Here is an 18,792-nt window from a genome sequence, read left to right as displayed (position 1 = left end):
GTCCCAGCTGTGATTCAACGTACCTCTTATAATCAGACTAAATGTCCTTACTTACAGAGAAAATAGGTTTCACAATTATTTTCCTACATTCCTTAAGAAACTTTCTTTGAAAATGTTTGTCAAAAATTACTTTTTATCATGAAAATCAAAGTCTATTCAAATGGGTTTTATTTCTAATAATGGCTGAAAAACATGTATAACTGCAGAGAATAAGAAATAAAGTAATGTTCCATGTTTCACTGAGATACAACACTAGATATTACTTTATTTGTTACATTTATATGTTACAGCAGCAAAGTGGATAGAGAAAAAACAGTAAAAAAACCAATAAGTAAGAGTAGGAAATAATATACATATAATATAACACATGTACACAAGAGAAAAAACAGTATAAAAAGCAGTAAGAGTAGGGAAAATAATATAATATAATATAACACTATGTACAAGAGAAAAACAGTATAAAAACAGTATAAAAACAGTAAAAATCCCAAAGTAGGGGGATAAAGTATGGGGATATTTCACACTTATGTGCATGCACACTACCTGTAAATGAATCATCTCGTTTTGTAAACTTAGAGTAAGAGGACATCTGCATCTGAACTTGTGTTTGCATTTTGGGTGGTGACAGTAACTGTAACTTAACCAGTAGTTTGGCCACTAGTTTTTTTGGACTTTGTTAAAACACTATGACAGTGTTTTGGTATGTGTGTGGCCCTATAAGCAGATGAGTCCAATTACGCACAATATAAAACAGAGAGAGATTTAGAGGTACAAATTGCCCCAGCAGTTATTGTGCTAGTACAGCTTGTTTCACCTAATCTATGCATAGATCCAAAACAGTTCAGGTGCATCAAAATAGCTCTAATATAAAGCTAATGTATATGGGCAGCCAGCAATTTGCATTATCCACTGTTCATTGTGCCTAAATCAATGTTATTAATGTATGTTTACAGGGCGTCTGCAGTCTATTATGGGATTCAACTTAAATAAAGACATACCAAAAGAATATGTTGCATATTATTTGGAGCACAAAAATACAAACTATATCCAATAGCTGGTTTATATTAAATAGTACTTGCTGACTTTGCTCCTACTAATCACACAACTATGTCACTCTTGCCTTGTAATTTTAAGTTCACTTGTATATATGTATAGTTTCTATTTTTATTTCTAGCCTAATTATTTATTTACTTTACTTTTTATATTTATCTGAACTTATCTGTGCTGCAACACCTGGATTTCTCCTCGGGGATCTACACTGAAAAGGTTTTCAGGTACCTCAACAGAGAAGCTGAACTGAGCTTAGAACTACAACTCCCACAATTCCGCCTTCTTCAAACCCAATGCGCATGCGTCCTCCGTCTGGGCCATTATTTTGTCCTCCTCAAGCTTCAAATGAAGAACAGGCTAAGCGTTCCTTGAAATGAATTAAATATTAATACACGGAAGGAGCATTTTTTCCCTACTTGTTCATCCCCGCTGACATAAATGGAGTCTGTCGGTCAGTAGCTTGTTGTCTCGCCGGGCTCTTCAGTCCTCCGTTGGACTTGGAGGCCGAAAACAGTACGCGGAGTGACAGCCCCGTTAAAGCCAGCAGATTGGGTGTTTATCTAGTTGGCTAGCGACCTAGCTAGCTTCCTAGACAGCTAAGAGGGGGCTAAAAACCCGAAAGGACCATCTGATAACCTCGGAAAGAGAGAGCTGTGGCTGCCTCTTTCCCGTCCAACCTGCAGAGGGGATGGCACACCTTCAAAACATGCAAAACCAGGTACAGAAATCCTCTTTTCACTAACTGTCACCTCCCTTCTTCTTGTCCACGACAAGGCGAACCCCCATGACTGCCGGGCTCTCCGTGAATAGGTGGGTGGTGGGGGGGTCTGAGCCCCCAGTGCAAGTGATAACACTTACTATATACACTAATGTATATGAATTCATTTGTTTTCCATCTCCTTGCCATTGTCAGCACCAGGGGAAACGTTGCCGGAGGAATCAACAAGCTGATACTAACGTGATTAGAAAGTGAAAAATAAATAGTTTTAAAAGGAGTCACATTCTGTACATGCTAAGATATTTTAAATGACTTCTTTATGTGCCTCCTACTCAGTCAAATCATCACTTATTTCCTGCTGTTGTGGAGAGAAAACCACTGAACTTTCAAGTGTCATGCCTCTTGAATTACATCCTGGCACAAAGTTCAATCTAGAGTCTAGGTAATTATATGGGCTGTGACTGAATTGATAGGTATTGACACAGATAAGAAAGGTTAATTATCCATCATCTTTTTTATGTTTGAGCAGTGCATGAGAACAGACAGATGAAACTCATACTGAAACGTCTAATTAACCTTTATAAAACAGCATTCAAATGGGAAACAAGTCTCGTGGCGCACAAGTTCTGGTCAAGTGACACTCACACAGATAAGCCTCCGAGCACAGTCTTCACGACATACACTCAGTTCAATGCTTTCTTTGCTGTCACCGGACCAGAATACCCGGTTGGACCCGGAGGAGTACTTCACCAAGCAGGAGCGGATTGGGAAGGGTTCCTTCGGAGAGGTCTACAAAGGAATCAACAACCGCACGAAGGAGGTGGTGGCGATTAAAATCATAGATCTGGAGGAGGCAGAGGATGAGATCGAAGACATTCAACAGGAGATCACGGTGCTGAGCCAATGTGATAGCCCTTTTGTTACCAAGTATTACGGATCATACCTGAAGGTGAGGTGATAACACAAAGAAAGACACACACAGATTATTTCCTTAGAGACAGACGCTCAGTTGGCATACAGGCACAGGCAAAGCAGTATCTTGAAATCCTGAATTTCAAAACGTCTTTCATCAACTATTTCTGCCTCTCAGGGGACCAAACTGTGGATTATCATGGAGTATTTAGGTGGAGGATCTGCTCTGGATCTGGTAAGAAGATTTATATTTTTATACAGCTTACAAAGTTTTATATAAATCTTGCAAAGTGGCCCCTTTTTATACCTGAGAAGCAAAACTTGTACTGTTCTTGGTTCCTTCTCCCTAACCCTAACACTTTTCTGATTAATTTGTCGTGCCTTTATCATCTCCCTTCCCCTTCCTAGCTCCGTCCAGGGCCTCTTGAAGAGACTTACATTGCTACTATACTGAGGGAAATACTGAAGGGGCTGGAGTACCTGCACTCTGAAAGGAAGATCCACAGAGATATCAAAGGTAAGAAGCACTCTCTTCTTTTTCATTCAGCATCTTATAGATATCAGTTAATATTATTTGTCAGTGTTGTCCTGCTACAAAGCCAGATATCATACTCGTAACTCAGAGATAATTTGCAGCAGCATGATGTTCTGAGTGGAGAGACTATACATTAACTTTGAAATGATTAGATTCAAGCTTCCTATCAGAAAGAAAACAAGACACTGAATGTTGAGCAGTGATGGGGAAGCTGCTGAGTAACAGCATGTATATCCAGTTTTAACCAGATGCTGGACTGAATAAGTCCACACACTGAAATATGCTACTGAGCTGCATACATTTATTAACACCATCTGTGAGCCCACAACATACTGTAAGTGTTATATATCTGTGTGTGGAGCATGAGAGAGACACCAGAATAATGATATCCAGATGACAAGACAGCAAAGATGGGAAATAATGAAGAAGATTGGGTTGATAAACTACCTAAATTCTGTCCATGTAGTTTGTTTCCATTTGTCTGAAGCTGTTTGTGCCACAATGAAACTGGGGAAGAGACTGCAAAGTGTCCTTTGTCCCCTTTTCCAACCATTTTTAATGCAAAATATCCCAATTAATTGTTGTTCTGGAATTTCAAAAATAACATTTGATTGTCCTAAATAATAAAAAGACTGCATTACACAATATCTCAAGATGAGACGTTGATGTTAATACCTTATTTTTAGCATTACATCTATTGCTTGCTCTTTTATTGTGACTCTCTCTCTCTCCTAGCTGCCAATGTGCTCTTGTCGGAGCAGGGCGATGTGAAACTGGCAGATTTTGGGGTGGCGGGACAGCTGACAGATACCCAGATTAAGAGGAACACATTTGTTGGCACACCTTTCTGGATGGCTCCAGAGGTCATCAAACAGTCGGCCTACGACTTCAAGGTGAGGCCAGAGTCTGTGGAGTGGGCAAAAGACACCCTGTGCTGCTGCTTTGAATGAACGCTGTCTTTAGGTTTGTTTGCTTGTTGTTGTTTTTTTCACTTTTAGGTGAAAAGATGTTCACTTTGAGAACATCAAGCCCACAAAGAGATAATGTTTTGTTACTGGTGGAAGCACTGATAAGTAGACAGTACTGTAAGTTTTCAGCATGGGGAGAATTATTTGATCCACATCACTTTAGTTACAGATTTTAATTCCTTATAGTTTCCACTGTCTGTTTGTGAAGTTAACACACCTTACTTACACATTTCACTCTCCCCCTCAGGCTGATATTTGGTCCCTGGGAATCACTGCCATTGAGCTGGCTAAAGGGGAACCTCCCAACTCGGACCTACACCCCATGAGGGTCCTTTTCCTCATCCCGAAAAACACTCCACCCACACTTGAGGGACCTTACAGCAAGCCCTTCAAAGAGTTTGTGGAGGCTTGTCTAAATAAAGACCCTCGTTTTGTAAGTAATACACCTGCGTCCATCTGCAAGCATTGTTTCAGAACTACAATGGGATCAGACATGCCTGTTTTGGGCTAAATAACATCAGACAATTGGAAACTAATTCCAGTTTGGCGTTGCTGTTTAGAGTGTAAGACTTTGGCCATTTATCCTACCACATATTTTTGTGATTGGATTAGCATACCTTGTCCTTAATAGGAATTATAATTTGTGCTGTACTTTCTCAAATATTCAAAGCCAATCCAAATCACATTCTGGTTAATTCTGTACTGTGATGGTGGACTCGATACTGAAGCTTCTTGTAGCGCGTTTTAACTAGACGACTGATCCTATTGATATCTGCAATGTCTGCACAGAGGCCGACAGCCAAAGAGCTCCTGAAGCACAAGTTCATCACACGTTACACCAAGAAGACGGCCTATCTGACAGAGCTGATCGACCGCTACCGCCGCTGGAAGTCGGAGGGGCACGGGGAGGAATCCAGCTCTGATGACTCAGATATGTGAGTCTCAAGAACACACATTCAAACCTCCAGTTCTAAACTTTTCCAAAGGATCTATTCTCAGCCACTTTGTTAAATTTGTGATACTAAACTGACCCATTACAGAACTTCAGGATTATTTCTGGATGATTTTCTAGAAGAATTGGTTTCCCACCAAGTAGCATCAGCAGTGAACCTTAAGGTGTCGACTGCTGTATACAAGCTTGTGACAAATGATTGTCAGCATCAGGACTGAGCACGTAGGCATGTCGCCATTTCTTCATCCTAATAGGAACAGTTAAAAAAAAAAGAGGATAATATAAATGCACGTGTACACACACACATGTATATCCACTCTTTTTTTAAATTGTCCTCATTAGAAAATAAATCTCTGAATGTACAAAAATTAGGTCATTGGTTGATTATATGAATGTCGTGCCATGTTGGTGCCCGTCATATTTTTAATTTCCCTCTTCCCTCTCTTATTCGTCTTTCCGTCTTTCCGTCCTTCCTTCAGGGATGCTGATGGTGATGTGGATACGTGTCCCATGTGGACCTTCCCCACGGTCAGACCAACCTCTTTGAACAAGTTACAGAAGGGCTACACACACACAGATTCAGAGGTAAGACACACAAAGCACGCAGACACAGAGACAAATGTTTTTATGTATTTTCTTTCTTACACCTTTTTTTTCCCATCTTACCAGTCAGGAGATTCGGTGAAAAGGCAACCCAAGTCACAATGCTTGTCTGCTTTGGTAACTCCCATCTTCAGAGAGGTAGGCCCGACCGTTGAGGATGGGGACTTTGTAACTTTGAATAATACTATTCATTGTGGTTCTAGATAAAAGGGCAAACACGCACAATATGCGTGGCCTTTCCTAAATTGAAGGACAGTACAGACTACGGGAAAGTCACATTGTTTGCAGCGCAGTAAAACATCTATTAAATCAAAATTTTTGGTAAAGAAGGGCATCACCTCTTAAAGGTCCGGTGTGTAGGATTTAGTGGCCTCGTGTGGTGTAGCTGTTTGGTTTGTCCATTCTGAGCTACTGTAGAAACATGGCGGTTCAACATGGTGGCCTCTAAGGAAGGCGACCACAGCGTCTGTAGATAAAAACGACTCATTCTAAGGCGACAAAAACACAATGATTCTTATTGTCAGGGGATTATACACCTATGAATATTATATGCCATTTCTGCCAATAGATCAACCTAAATGTTACACACTGGACCTTTGAGAGGGGACAATTATCTGAATGGAAGAATTAAACCAAGAGCAGGCCGTAATCTAGAACAGTTAATCCTGTCTAAAATGAATCTTCATTTTTATTCTTCACGGTTGCACCCTGGACAGAGTTGAACAAAAATTAATTTGAAACAACTATGTGATCCCTTGTCAGTGACAGTATGTGGACATAGCACTGAGGTTCCTCCTAATAACAGACCTGGATCACCATCATTTTGTGAACAATGTTAGTGCTTCCCCTTGTGAGTTTTGGGAAAGTGATGAAAAAGTTGGTTTCAAACCTCCCACTGAATAGAATATAATGGAATTACACATGACTTTTCTTTGTTTTGATACTGGCTTTATATATCAGCCATCGGCAACCCTAGACCACTAATGTTGAGTAGAAGAGAAATAGCCAGAAAAAAAGAAGAGCTCTACAAAGACAATACCAAAAACATTGCAGCTATCAGCACTGATAGAAAATAGGTGGAAGATTTTCTCCTAGTACATTAATTGCGTAGATAACAATGCAAGTCTGGGCTGCGGAAGTGATATGATCTGCACTGCACTTTCTTTGTACGTGTGAAAGTGGTCCTGGAAACTGATTTCATCACATTTATTGAGAAGGCTCCTCTTGTCACTAATTTAGCATTTGTTTAATCCCAGAGGAGCTCTAATCTTCCTTCAGGAAACTGGTCTAGTTTTGCAAGCCTGTTCAAAACCAGGTCTTTATAATTGACTCTGCCTCACTTTTGTTTCATTGTTGTACCTACTACCCCAGTAAGAAGGTATAAAAGTGAATCATTATGTCTGTACAGGTCTTGTACATGTACTGTTGTTTCTACAGTAGTACGTATTAGTAAGAATACAAGAGGAAACAGCATGGGACTAATCTGGTTATTATAAAGTTAGAAACTGCAAATATTGCTGTTAAATTATTTAGTTGAAGCTTCCCATTGCACAACACACAAAATTCTTCCTATTTGATTTTTCTCTACCACCAGTTGAAGGAGAAGCGGCGGGCGAGTGGCGGGGGCGTAGGAGCCATCGAGGAGTTGGAAAACGCCTTCAACCTGGCGGAAGAGTCGTGTCCGGGCATCTCTGACCGCCTTGTCACACACATGATGGAGAGAGTGTGCAGGTACCAACCAGTATCACAACTGTCAGCTGGGATGTCCTTTATGCAGCAGAAAACGCTCATTTATTTTAATTAATTGGTTTCATGTCGTTCTTTCAGGTTTTCTTTAAATGGTAACACCACCCCGTCTTCGCGGTGAAAACCCAGCTGGATGTAACTTAACTCTGCCCCCTTTTCTGTCTCCCAGACCCACCCAACACCTCAGATAAGGACCACAGAAGACCCCCCTACCCCCTCACCCCTCGTATCTTTGCACCCTTCCCAGTCCCGCCCCCCTAAGAGATCTTTTAATTAGTTATAATTAAATATTTTTACAGTTTTTCTTTAAGAGCGGAGAGTATTTAAGACAAAAAAGCCATGACATTTAGAGCGTTGTGTATACCTGTTAGATTGAGAAGAAAAAAACTATAATAAAGTCTATGGAAAATGTTCTGTTGTCCTGAGTGTTTGTCATCACGAGCAGGAATGTGACATTGTTGGAACAAATAGTTGTCAGGAGTCCTTTTAAATTACTAGCTGGTCCATGTTGCCGATTTAACATGTTACTTTCTACCCACTTGATGCACACATACATTTTATCTGTTCAGGCATTTCACAATAACACTTCAGTCTAAGGCTCCACATAATGGATTCAGTGGTTGAGCATCCATCCATATAATATATATTACTAATTAAATCTAATTCATATAATTGACATTTATGTATGTTGAACAAGTCTTTTTAGTTCCTCTGTTGGTTAAAACTATGAATTACTATTTTCTCTAAAAAAAACAGTGCACTGTAATTATTGATGCCCTGTTAGTCAGGTTCAATGTGGTTTTGTCTGTCAGGCAATTAATCTCACTGACATGGATCACATAAAGGGAGCAGGAAGTAACAGTTGTGTATGTGGAGAGGCTTCAAGCTCTTCTCAGGGTGTAACGAAATACAAATGTATTATAGGACAGTGATCCACCTTGAATAAACACTCTGATAATTTGTTATATTAAGGTAGATAAGGAAAAAGTCTCAAATAACACAAGAGATTAATAAAGTTTAATACAACTTTTATTACAATATATGCATCAAAAACAATATTTGGTACTTTAATATTGGATAAAAACAGCACAAAGAGGAATGTCAAGAACTCTCATCTTGGCTGGTGAGGGAAACGTTGGCTACAATGACCTCATCGGGTCACCATTAATCTCTGTGGTCGTGGAAACCACAAAGAATTCAGCAGTTGAGACAGGTAAAAGTTTATACCTCTTAAATCTCACTGCATCAGTAAAAACACTTAACAGTTAATGCTCCCTGGCACATGACTTCACTTTATGGTGTGGAGGAGACAGTAATTACATCTAGTTGCTTGAAAGCACCAAACAGAGGTATCGCACCTCATTTGCTCGTCCTTCATTTGTCAGGTCTACAGGAAGACTAAGAAGTCAGGGGTCACAGTTTATTCAATTCCTATCAAACTCATAAAGGAGCTAAACAACATTTGAATGGCATTGTACTTTAAAGACACTGATCTGGGAACTGCACTAATGGAAAAGATTTGGACAAGAAAGGGAGAAGCTGATCCTAACATGGCAATGGAGGGAAAATTCACCTGAAATCCCACCAGACATGGTCGAAGGTTGCATGCAGATATGATTAACACTGATCGGGGTGTAACCTATTTAATAGGAAGCTTGGGTGGTCACTTCTAAACCGGAGAGGAAATTATGTTTTCTCTTGACAAAAAGAATATTGAGACAATGGCATAACAATGTTGTGATAAGCTATTTCTGCTACTAATTTCTCAGATAGTTGACTCTCCCAATGAAGCTCTTTCACAGAGAAAAGGTTAGCGTGTGCTCTGAGAGATGTTTTAGGACTAAAAGCACTGAATACAAACAGCGATACTTTGGTTTTCTTAATAACAAAAAGGGAACCAAAAATGGAAAATTAACAGAATGTCGCAAAGGGTTTGTATTTAAGGTATGCTCCACCATTTTAAAAGATGGGTCACGTGACTTCATTTGAGTAACTGGCAAAAGTTTACTAAAAATTAAACAAAATAAAAAAATGAAGAAATAGAACCATGTGTAAATATATAGACATAACACTGTTTGAATATACTTTACTGAATGTATATTAAAAAAAAGACTCCAGATCCTGTGTAGGATTGAAATAAAAATAGTGGCAAGCAGTACGAGTCAATAACCAGATGGCCTTCTCTGCTATCATCCGTCTCTCTAGTCAAACTCGAGCAGTGGCTCAAACACCTACAGTGGAAAAGAAAGTTACACATTGTCATTCGCAACTACAACCAAACCTGGCCTCACATAAGACTACCATCTACAGATGGATATAAGTCTTATTTATGTATTGAACTTTAAAAAACTGCAGGAAATAGGATGTCCCACTGTTCAGGAAGAGTGTGTGTGTGTGTGTGTGCGTGTGTGTGTGTGTGTGTGCGCATGGGTCTTACCATAGGCTTTTCACGCATGGGGGCCTTCCTCTCCATCTCCCTGCTTCTGCATCTGGGCCTGCATCTTGGCAATCATCTCCTGCATTCTTCTCAACTGTACAACACAGAACATCAACATGTATGACAGGGAAACAACAGGGCACATTCCTCTTAGACAGCTGAGATTTTGAAGTGATATCGGTTTTAGTTTATTTATAGATTCTTTTCCTCGTCCTTCACTCTAGCTCACTCTAAATGTATTATCATTAATACCCATCTGCCAGTTATAAATCATTGAATAGAAGCAACTGGTCCCACATTGACTACATGAACAGAACAGAAGCGATTCTTATAAATGTTTAATTGTCCCCAGTATTTAAAATTGTAACTTCTAGGACAGTGAAAGATCTTTAAAGGAATAGTTCAACAACGTTTTGGATATATACACTTTTTTGCCAAGAGAGGAAAAGATCAATACCACTCTCATGTCTAAACACTAACTATGAAGCTACAACCAGCGGGCGGTTAGCTTAGCTCTGTCCTAAATAAAAGGAAAAAGCTCTTAAATAGTGTACCCTGTTCCCAGTGTATGCCAAGCTAACTGTCTGTGGACTCTAGCTTTGTATTGAGTGTACAGACATGAGAGTGGTATCAATCCTCTCATCTAACTCTTGGCAAAAAGCTAATAAATCTACTTACAAATGTGAAACTATTCCCGTAAATCCCTTAATCTTGACAATCGCAAGGGACGAGTGAATAAAGTAAGTTGAGTAAATTCTTGTTAATATGCTCAAAGTAGTGTAGTGTGTGAAATATCCCACCTCAGCCTCCTTCTCCTGCAGGATCATATCCTTGTCCATTTCCTCCGGCTCCGGCCCCTTTCTGCTGAATGTATTACAATTAACAAAAGAATCATTAACTTAAATGCAGTGAGTTAGGTTATGCATGTAAAATCAGTTTGTGCGATGATTGACAGCATCATAGGAGTGTGTGTGTGTGTGTGTGTGTGCATGCCTGAGAGTGCACACACTGTACCATTTTAAGTAGCATTAGGCAAACAGGAAAAAAAGCCACATTGAGAAAGTGAAGAAGGGGTCAGTGGGTTAGTGGAGTTTCTCTTTGCGGAAAGATAGAACAGCTCACAAGAGAAAAGTGGGTAGCTACAACAAATAACTACAAAGAGTTGAAAGCAGTAAGACTCAAGGGAGAAGCAGTGAGTGCGAGAGTCAGGGGAACAGCGTTACCTCCCCCAAATAAAATGTAAAAAACGGTACCTCCAACAGTCCACTCATGGGTTTGGACAAATCAAGACCAGACAGCCATCATTGGACAGACAGCGAGGCAATGAGAAGGCAGTAAAGCCACTGCCTTATCCTGGGTTGGCTTTAGAAGAAAGTCTAAAAGATTCTTTCTGGTCTACAATCAGGGTTAAATGATGATATATCCACACTATGTTAAATAACACACACACAGTACTCCTGTTTACAGCCTCTACAGATACTCTACTTATACCAATTGCGACCAATTAACCGTGTAAAACCACAACAGCTCACAGCATTAAATTCAATTCTGCCTCGCTACCAAGGCCTAACTGATGTAGTTAACATGCAGAATGATGAGTTAGAGCTACTGAACTACAGAATGATACTAGATCGACATTATACTGCATCAATGAACAACAGAAGGATAACTGGAGGTACATGATCCATTATACAGAAATTAATCTACTAACTCAGCTTCCATATACACACACACATCTGGATGTTTTATTACTGTAACATCTGTAGTGTGTGTTGTGTGCATGTGCCTGGCTGTTTTTTTATCACTATTGTATTTATTATATATGATTATAGTCTAACTAAAGGTTTGCTGTTTGAGGTGGGGGGAGGTGCAGAGAAGCAAGCTGACAGACAAGTACGTACGCAGGAGACAGAGGCAGAATGTAACCATGGGAGGACAACCTGCCACCCCGCTTGAGGCGTTCCGAGCGGAAGTTCTCGTAGTGCAGGTCCTGGGTCACTTCCTGTAGATCCTGCATGTGGGTTCTGTGGGGTTGTGGAAAAGTCATCAACCAATAAATACTCCTGCACAGACAAACTGAAAACTACCTCTCAGAGGCCCAAACATGTCTGAACCACATTACACAGCTACTGTTGTTACTGCCTAATGTTTTGTCTCCTTTCTGCTTTGGCTACATCCCTTTTCCAATTAGCTACACCTTAACAAAAAAGCTTTTGGCTCAGGCTGAGTTGGCTCTCATTGTGTTTGAAGGCACCCTGGCAAGTTAACAATTTCTCCCAGCTAACTACGATCTCTTTCCAGAGTATTTGTAGGAAAACAGACAGTATATATACAGAGTTTGGCAGGGCGGTAACTGTCAATACCACCTTACTCTTAACACTGAAATAAGGAAGAGTGGGTTTTAGCCTCCTCTACCACTTACATCAGCATGATCCGCAGCTTGAGGAAATCGTTGTGTTCTGGATTCTCCACCTCCACCACTCCCCAAGGGTACAGGCGGCCCCTCACCTTCTTCCCCTTGGCCTCAATCTGCTGGTTGGATCCCACCACTGCAAATGGGATGCTAGCCTGGAAAAGAGGAGTGGTTTGTGTGTCTGAAGTCATGGTTCAACCACCCGCATAAATAATTATGACACTTAAAACAAATCCCTAGAGTAATGGGATGATGATACAAAGCTGACTGCTTTGATCCTTGACAAATTCCCATTTCTGTGGTAAAAAAACAACAACATTGACTTGTCTTTGGCAGAGAGGAAGTCATATTCATTCAGGGATGAAAAGATCTGCAGGGAATAGAGGGTTCACCTTGAGGATCCTGGTCTGCTCTTTGAAGTCCTCATCTTCATCCGACTCAGCATCAGGAAGGTGGTAAATCTTGATACCATGTTCATCGATCTCATCCAGAATCTTACCAAGAAACCAAAACACAAGTTTTTATTAGTTTCAATATATATGCTTTTGCTACAAACTGTACTTTCATACACTGGGCGGCTAAAGCCAGGACCATGAGCACATGATAGCTGCTGTTTATTTCAGGAACTGGAAAAGATCCTGAACAATGGGTGACTCTGTTGTCCTTACCCTGCGCTTGAGCCTCTCCCTCTCCCTGAGAGTGAGCGTGTCTGCCTTGGCGATGACAGGAACCACGTTGACCTTATTGTGAATGGCCTTCATAAACTGAACATCCAGGGGTTTCAGGCTGGTTGGACAGGAAACAGAGACAAAAGAATTAGGTATTTATGAAAAGAGGGCATGACAAATATGGTTAGAAAATAAAAAAAGAACTTCAGTGCAACTTTTAATAACTGAAAAGTTCTGTAGGACTCACCCATGGCCCAGCGGGGAAATGAAATAAAAGCAGCAATGAACTCTATTGTCAACAATGTGTCTACGATTAAGACCGCTCTCGTCATGGAGGTAGCGTTCAAACTGGTCATCAATGTAGCTGATAATGGTGCTGAAACTGGATAAGAAAAATATACACAATAAACAAACAGCATGTTTCACATTTACTGAATACTAAAATCAAAAGCCCAGATGAAAAGTCCTTATGATTTAAAATATTTAAACAAACGATTATTTTTAACTGTCTGAGGGTAGCGGCTCATCTCTGTTCAAGATCACAGGACTGACACCGGGTAATTTACATTTAAAAATATCTCATCTTCTGATCAGCATACGCCCTAAAAAGATTTCATACCAGTCTTGGCTGTTGATGGCGTCTCCGTATCCTGGTGTGTCTACCACAGTGAGACGGAGCTTCACTCCTCGTTCCTCAATCTCTACTGTCGACGCCTCGATCTGAACCGTCCTTTCTATCTTTTCTGTAAGAGCATTCATAACAACATGTAAGGACACTCACCATCCATGATTTTCATTATACGGCTCTACTAAGTTAAATTCGTCAATTATGTGCCTTTAATACAGTGGTTTTCACAAAGTGCTTTACAAAAAGCTTAAAATAAGGATCATTAAGTGCATGTGTGCTTTACCTGCTGCTCCAGGGATGACTCTCTCAGGGTAAAGGTCGGTGAGGAACAGGCTGTTGATCAAGGTGGATTTTCCAAGTCCAGATTCACCTTTTGACACCAGACAGAAATGAAACAATCATAATTACAAATCAAGATCAAAATGAGAAAATGTATAAATGTTACATAATTGCTGAAATGACTAAACCACAGTCGGGTTCTGGTTGGTGCAAATCTCTTCTAATCCAGAGTTCAGTTTCAATGAATAGAACAAAGGAGATCCTCACTGTGCGACAGAAAACAAGACATCTGCCTGTGATGCACAGCAGGCCGCGCTCCAACGGAAATACTAAATCTGACTTCAGCACCAGAACCAGGCAGATTAAACAACCCTAGTGCCTGAGGAAGGAGTGTCAAGTGTTCATAATCAGTCAGCTGGAGTCAAGAGGAAGACCACTGAATAGTTTCACTCTCACAAATATTAACAGGAAGAACCAAGAACCTGCATATCCTCATCTAGAATGACTACATCTTTATGTGAGAATCTGCAATTAATTGTTGTACTGAAGACTTTAGATTTTATTTGAATATCTCTGCTTATATTGTCTGATGAGTGACCTTAATTATACTTCAGTATGAAACGAAATCTCAATTGGCCGCTTTTTAAACTGACAAAAAGGATATAATCTTGAAAATACCCACAATCTTCTTCAATTAAATTTAGACTAATTACCACACACCAACAGCAGGTGCTAGGCTGCTACAAGCAAATAACAATAAGACAATAAACATCCACAGTTTAAGTGATGAAGTTTTAAATAAAAGCTAATGGCCTGATTCTAAGCCTTGTACCAGACTAAAAATATCTTTCTACTTATTTTTGCAGACCCATTGAGCATTGTTTTAGTCTAGCAGTATGCTTCATTTCTGTCTGGGAAATCCAGAAAACTACTTATTAAGCAACAGCAGTGAACAAGAAATTCTGTAAGAAATGTAACAAATGTTCCCTAAGTCTCTCGGTCACAGAGTTACAGATGCTGAGACATAAACAACCTAAAGCTTGTGTGCTTTATCCAGGAATGCTGCTACTATGGTTCCCACCAGAGCTGTGACAAAAGATTTACAGAAGTCTTTCCTACATCCTGAACTGGACGTTTTCCAGAACATCTTGTGTGGAAAATCCAAATCGACATATATACACTACAGTTTCAGGTGCATGTGGAAAGAGGAAAAAGTACCAGTGCTTAAGGGTAAGTATAAAAAGTGACCCATACATAGGATCAATTATGCATTTCCATAGTAAGGATATTATTTCTATCTGCAGGAGAACTGCAGCCATCTAAATGTGCAGAAAACCACAGGTCACACAGAAAGTTAAGTAAGCACACAATGAGTATTCTTGCAGTAGAGGGACCAACAGGCCTCGTCCACTGTGTGAATCAATCCCTCGAGGCCCACTGGCTACATTCCTCTCTGGTTTATTTTAAAGCAAAAGGATGAGCAGTGTTCAGGGGAGCTTCTACCCTCCCCCCATACCAACAAGCAGGGAGGTTCACACAGTCGCAGTGCTCTCATCAAGAGTTCACACTGCTGACGCCAGCTGAGCAACCGCACTGATGTGACAGCTGCCATTTTCTACTCACCAAAAGCCTTCATGCACACTAAAATACACCTAAACAACTTTCTTTAATCTTAGCACACAAACAAAAGAAACTAGAGTGGGGTGAAACTGTGCCATTATGAAAAGAAAGCATAGGACAGAAACAACTGTATATGTATATACAGGCTAATGGCCAAAGTCCCACCATAAATTTATCACAAAAACAAACTCACATGAGCCAAAAAAATATAACACATTCCTTAAATGTCAGTGTTTACTCTAGCTGTCTAGCATAAACCTCGTTATCACTGAGATACAATATCATTTTCCAAACTAAATAAAATCAGCGTCGCATAGTGACAAGAAGAAAAGGACAAAACGAGAAAAGTCGTGAAAAACAGTTTTGATACACTCACCTACCACCATCAACGTAAACTCAAATCCTTTTTTTACTGACTTGCGATGAACCTGATTAGGCAGGTTGGCAAATCCAACGTACCCTGGGGTCTCAGGGTTGTTGAACTGCCCCTGCTGTAGAAAAAAAAAAGAAATAAAAAGACAGGAGAGTCATCATTTTAAAGAAAAGTATGTTTGGTGACATTAAAATTCAAGATCAAAGAACGCAGCGTTGCACCTTATTACTTTGTCACAAATATAAATCAGGTTTAAGTTAAACCTAGTTTGGCTATCATTAGCAATAACATGACAACCAATAATTACTGCAGGAGGAGACATCTGTTCACAAAGAGCCAGGATATTTAGGACAGCGACTCCTCTGCACTCTGTTTGCAAAAGACCTTCCACCCATCATTCCAGTGTTTATGGCCCTGTGTTTAGCTAGTCAGAGCAATGGGACAGCTTTTAACCGCCTCTGTAGCAATGCTAGACAACAATAGGCAGTTTCAAATCAAACACAAAAAAGGTACATGTTCCTTATTTAGTTTGCTCATTTTGTCCTCAGAGCATTGTAGGATTTGTAAACCTTCTCTTCCCCGTTCTTTCAGCAAAGGTCATGACTGATAAGCCTGATAAGCAGCGTGTTCTTGCTCTGTCTTTGGGCCAACCAGCACAAAGCCACAGCAGTGAGTCATGAGGATGGTGAGCTGCACACTGAGCACAGGCCTGAGGGACCCAGCACTTAACAAGTAATATGCAAAAACAATAGTGCGAGTAAAGTGTGGGAAGCACAGAATAGCCCATGTAAAATAGTGCTTAAAGCAGTTTAAAAACTTCAGGACTTTTTTTTTTACTCAGAGAATAAGAGCGTATTACACACAGCTTACTTTCTCATCACTATTCCAGCTCAGCTATTGGTCTCTAGAGGGACAGTCACTGAAGCGGAAGTAGGAATCTGGTATTTCTGCATACTGTACGGCTTCAGATGTAACACTAATGTCTGGTTTCTGGTTTCAACTCACCTTCATTTTGTCAGCCTGAGACATTTTCTCTCCTTGTTGAACCTGAAAGAGAAGACAGACTGCATGCATCACATTATACCGAGAACACTCACAAATACAACTGTTACTGAAAATCTATTTTTTAACTACAACTCTAGCCTCTGTGGACCTTTTCTGAAATGGAGGTACTTCATACAGGCGCATACTTTGAGGCCTGACTGTGTGTGAGAGACAGGAAGTCTGGTTTGTGCTCAGAAAGGTTAGTGAGAGAGAGAGAGAGAGCTGAGTCTCACCACAAAAAAAATGCTTTTCCTGCTTAGATAGCTGCATTACAGCGCCATGGTTGGAGGATAACGATTGTGCTATGCTTATGCTATTAACGTCTGTAAAGCTGATATCCTGTTTACCACCTGGTTGTGATTTATATGGTTTTATTTAAACTCTCTGTCTCTCACACACACACAGCACTCAGTGTTTGGATGAAGACGACTGTGTGTAAAACTCAAGATGAACAATTGTGTCCAGGATAGTTTAAAAAGCTAGTTTGAGACCAGTCTTACCCACTTAGACTAATCTTACAACCGTGTATAGTTAACTACAACAAACATTAGCAGCTCATTTAGTTACATAGAAGAAAGGATTGAATTTATTAGCTTGTTAATTAGCGGCGGTAACGGTACCAACCCACTGGGTGTGAACTGTGCTGACATCTGCCGAGAAAACACATATTTCATGTTAACTCTTGTTCTTGAAAAGCTTTCTAAACGAGCCCAAAATCAAAAGCTATTAACCAAGCTTACACCCCCCGACTAGCTGTTCGTTAAACTGGTCCAGGACGAGCTTAACATGGCGTTAACTACTAACTAGCCGAGTAGCTTCTCCTCCTGCAGGATGTTGAGTTAAACAGCTAATGTTAGCACCGACTGCAACCCGCCATTAACACAGCGAGGACACAACTAGAGAGATGAATAAGTGATGAGTTAGACGGATAAATCAGTTACCTTACAGGGTGTCCGCAGAGAGTATAGTGCAGATAGAGACAGAGACGAGCCGACGATGAACTGCAGACTTGGCGGACACCTCAAATTCTCCAGATTCCGGTGCAGCAGCTTCCTTTAGCACACAGACCACAATGCACCGGGGCCAACACTGCACATGGAGGCACTGGGAGTCAGTCTGACTCTGAACTCACTGTATCAGCTGTTAGGAGCTCATTAAACTCATCTTTATCAGTAAACGAGTGATGTTAACAAAGGCACATATATAATGGTTTGAATCAGCAGGGGCGGATCTAGAGCCGTGGGGAAGTGGAGCCTGGGGAAGTGGTTGTACTTATAATTTATGACCAAAAACTTTTCTCCAGCAAAGGATAAACGTGTTGTAAACAATGGCATGTAAGACTACTCTTGTAATATTTATCTCACCCAAAAAATCCGGGGCGTTTCCAGAGGGGGGATTCCACCCCTGAAATCTGATTGGCCACCCCATTATCCTTAGCTCTTCCAAACTGCACTGTCTTTCAGAGGCTGTAGCGGGCTCCATTTTAAAGCTAGAGTGGTATTATATGAAATTAGAAGACCCAACGCATCCACTGGTACCAACCATGTGTTGGTAGCATGTTGGGAAGGTAAGCTAAGTAACGCCCCAAAGTTAGGCTACATTTTGGTGATGGAAAAACTGGCACCTCAAGAAATCTGAATGAAAATCTTTGTGTACCTAAGAGTCTCCCCTTTACAGATATGTCCACTTATTGCTAACCCCATTCAGTTTTTTGTATGCAGTTATTTTTTCGCCTAGTGTATTTGTATATTTCTGCATACCAGGGTCAATAAACAGGATTGGATTTGTTTACTTCATACTACCCCTGCCCTGCAGAAGCCGGTGCCCCTCTTGTGCCACCCCAGTC

General features: G+C 40.5%; 2 protein-coding genes across 5 annotated transcripts; one reads left to right on the top strand and one right to left on the bottom strand.

Annotated features, from left to right (window-relative positions):
* Window positions 1-1,334: 1,334 nt before the first annotated feature.
* On the top strand, window positions 1,335-7,895 carry stk25b (serine/threonine kinase 25b). Its single transcript, XM_035671155.1, has 11 exons — window positions 1,335-1,768; window positions 2,487-2,717; window positions 2,859-2,915; window positions 3,089-3,197; window positions 3,951-4,108; window positions 4,431-4,616; window positions 4,973-5,118; window positions 5,615-5,720; window positions 5,805-5,876; window positions 7,333-7,469; window positions 7,566-7,895. Exons 1-11 carry the CDS (start codon window positions 1,739-1,741, stop codon window positions 7,603-7,605), a joined length of 1,272 nt encoding a protein of 423 aa, XP_035527048.1. The 5' UTR covers window positions 1,335-1,738; the 3' UTR covers window positions 7,606-7,895.
* A 584-nt stretch (window positions 7,896-8,479) lies between these two features.
* On the bottom strand, window positions 8,480-18,046 carry sept2 (septin 2). Of its 4 annotated transcripts, none has more exons than XM_035671156.1 (13): window positions 17,888-18,046; window positions 16,908-16,949; window positions 15,906-16,020; window positions 13,914-14,000; window positions 13,622-13,745; window positions 13,250-13,384; window positions 13,003-13,120; window positions 12,727-12,828; window positions 12,344-12,489; window positions 11,823-11,945; window positions 10,722-10,785; window positions 9,922-10,015; window positions 8,480-9,715 (listed from the first exon to the last, which is right to left on the bottom strand). In XM_035671156.1, the coding sequence occupies exons 2-12, from the start codon at window positions 16,929-16,931 to the stop codon at window positions 9,932-9,934; spliced, it is 1,122 nt and encodes a 373-aa protein (XP_035527049.1). In that variant the 5' UTR covers window positions 16,932-16,949; window positions 17,888-18,046; the 3' UTR covers window positions 8,480-9,715; window positions 9,922-9,931. The 4 variants fall into 4 exon arrangements, with proteins under 4 accessions (XP_035527049.1, XP_035527051.1, XP_035527053.1 ...); XM_035671158.1 differs by having other exon boundaries at window positions 11,862-11,945; XM_035671160.1 differs by having other exon boundaries at window positions 10,722-10,782; window positions 11,862-11,945.
* Between the last annotated feature and the right edge of the window lie 746 nt (window positions 18,047-18,792).

This window comes from Morone saxatilis, unplaced genomic scaffold, assembly GCF_004916995.1.
Source record: "Morone saxatilis isolate NCDOM2014 unplaced genomic scaffold, NCSU_SB_2.0 Contig23, whole genome shotgun sequence".
NCBI classification, from domain to species: domain Eukaryota; kingdom Metazoa; phylum Chordata; class Actinopteri; family Moronidae; genus Morone; species Morone saxatilis.
The sequence above is the reverse complement of the archived record's forward strand: the minus strand, read 5'-3'. Positions and strand labels throughout refer to the sequence as shown.

Coding starts and splice junctions, on each gene's coding strand:
- stk25b (XM_035671155.1), top strand. CDS start 1,739: ATGGCACACCTTCAAAACATGCAAAACCAG. Junction 4,109..4,430: donor AGTCGGCCTACGACTTCAAG/GTGAGGCCAGAG, acceptor TCTCCCCCTCAG/GCTGATATTTGGTCCCTGGG. Junction 5,877..7,332: donor TAACTCCCATCTTCAGAGAG/GTAGGCCCGACC, acceptor CTCTACCACCAG/TTGAAGGAGAAGCGGCGGGC.
- sept2 (XM_035671156.1), bottom strand. CDS start 16,931: ATGTCTCAGGCTGACAAAATGAAG. Junction 16,021..16,907: donor CTCAGGCTGACAAAATGAAG/GTGAGTTGAAAC, acceptor TTTTTTCTACAG/CAGGGGCAGTTCAACAACCC. Junction 10,016..10,721: donor TGCAGGAGAAGGAGGCTGAG/GTGGGATATTTC, acceptor TGTGTTGTACAG/TTGAGAAGAATGCAGGAGAT.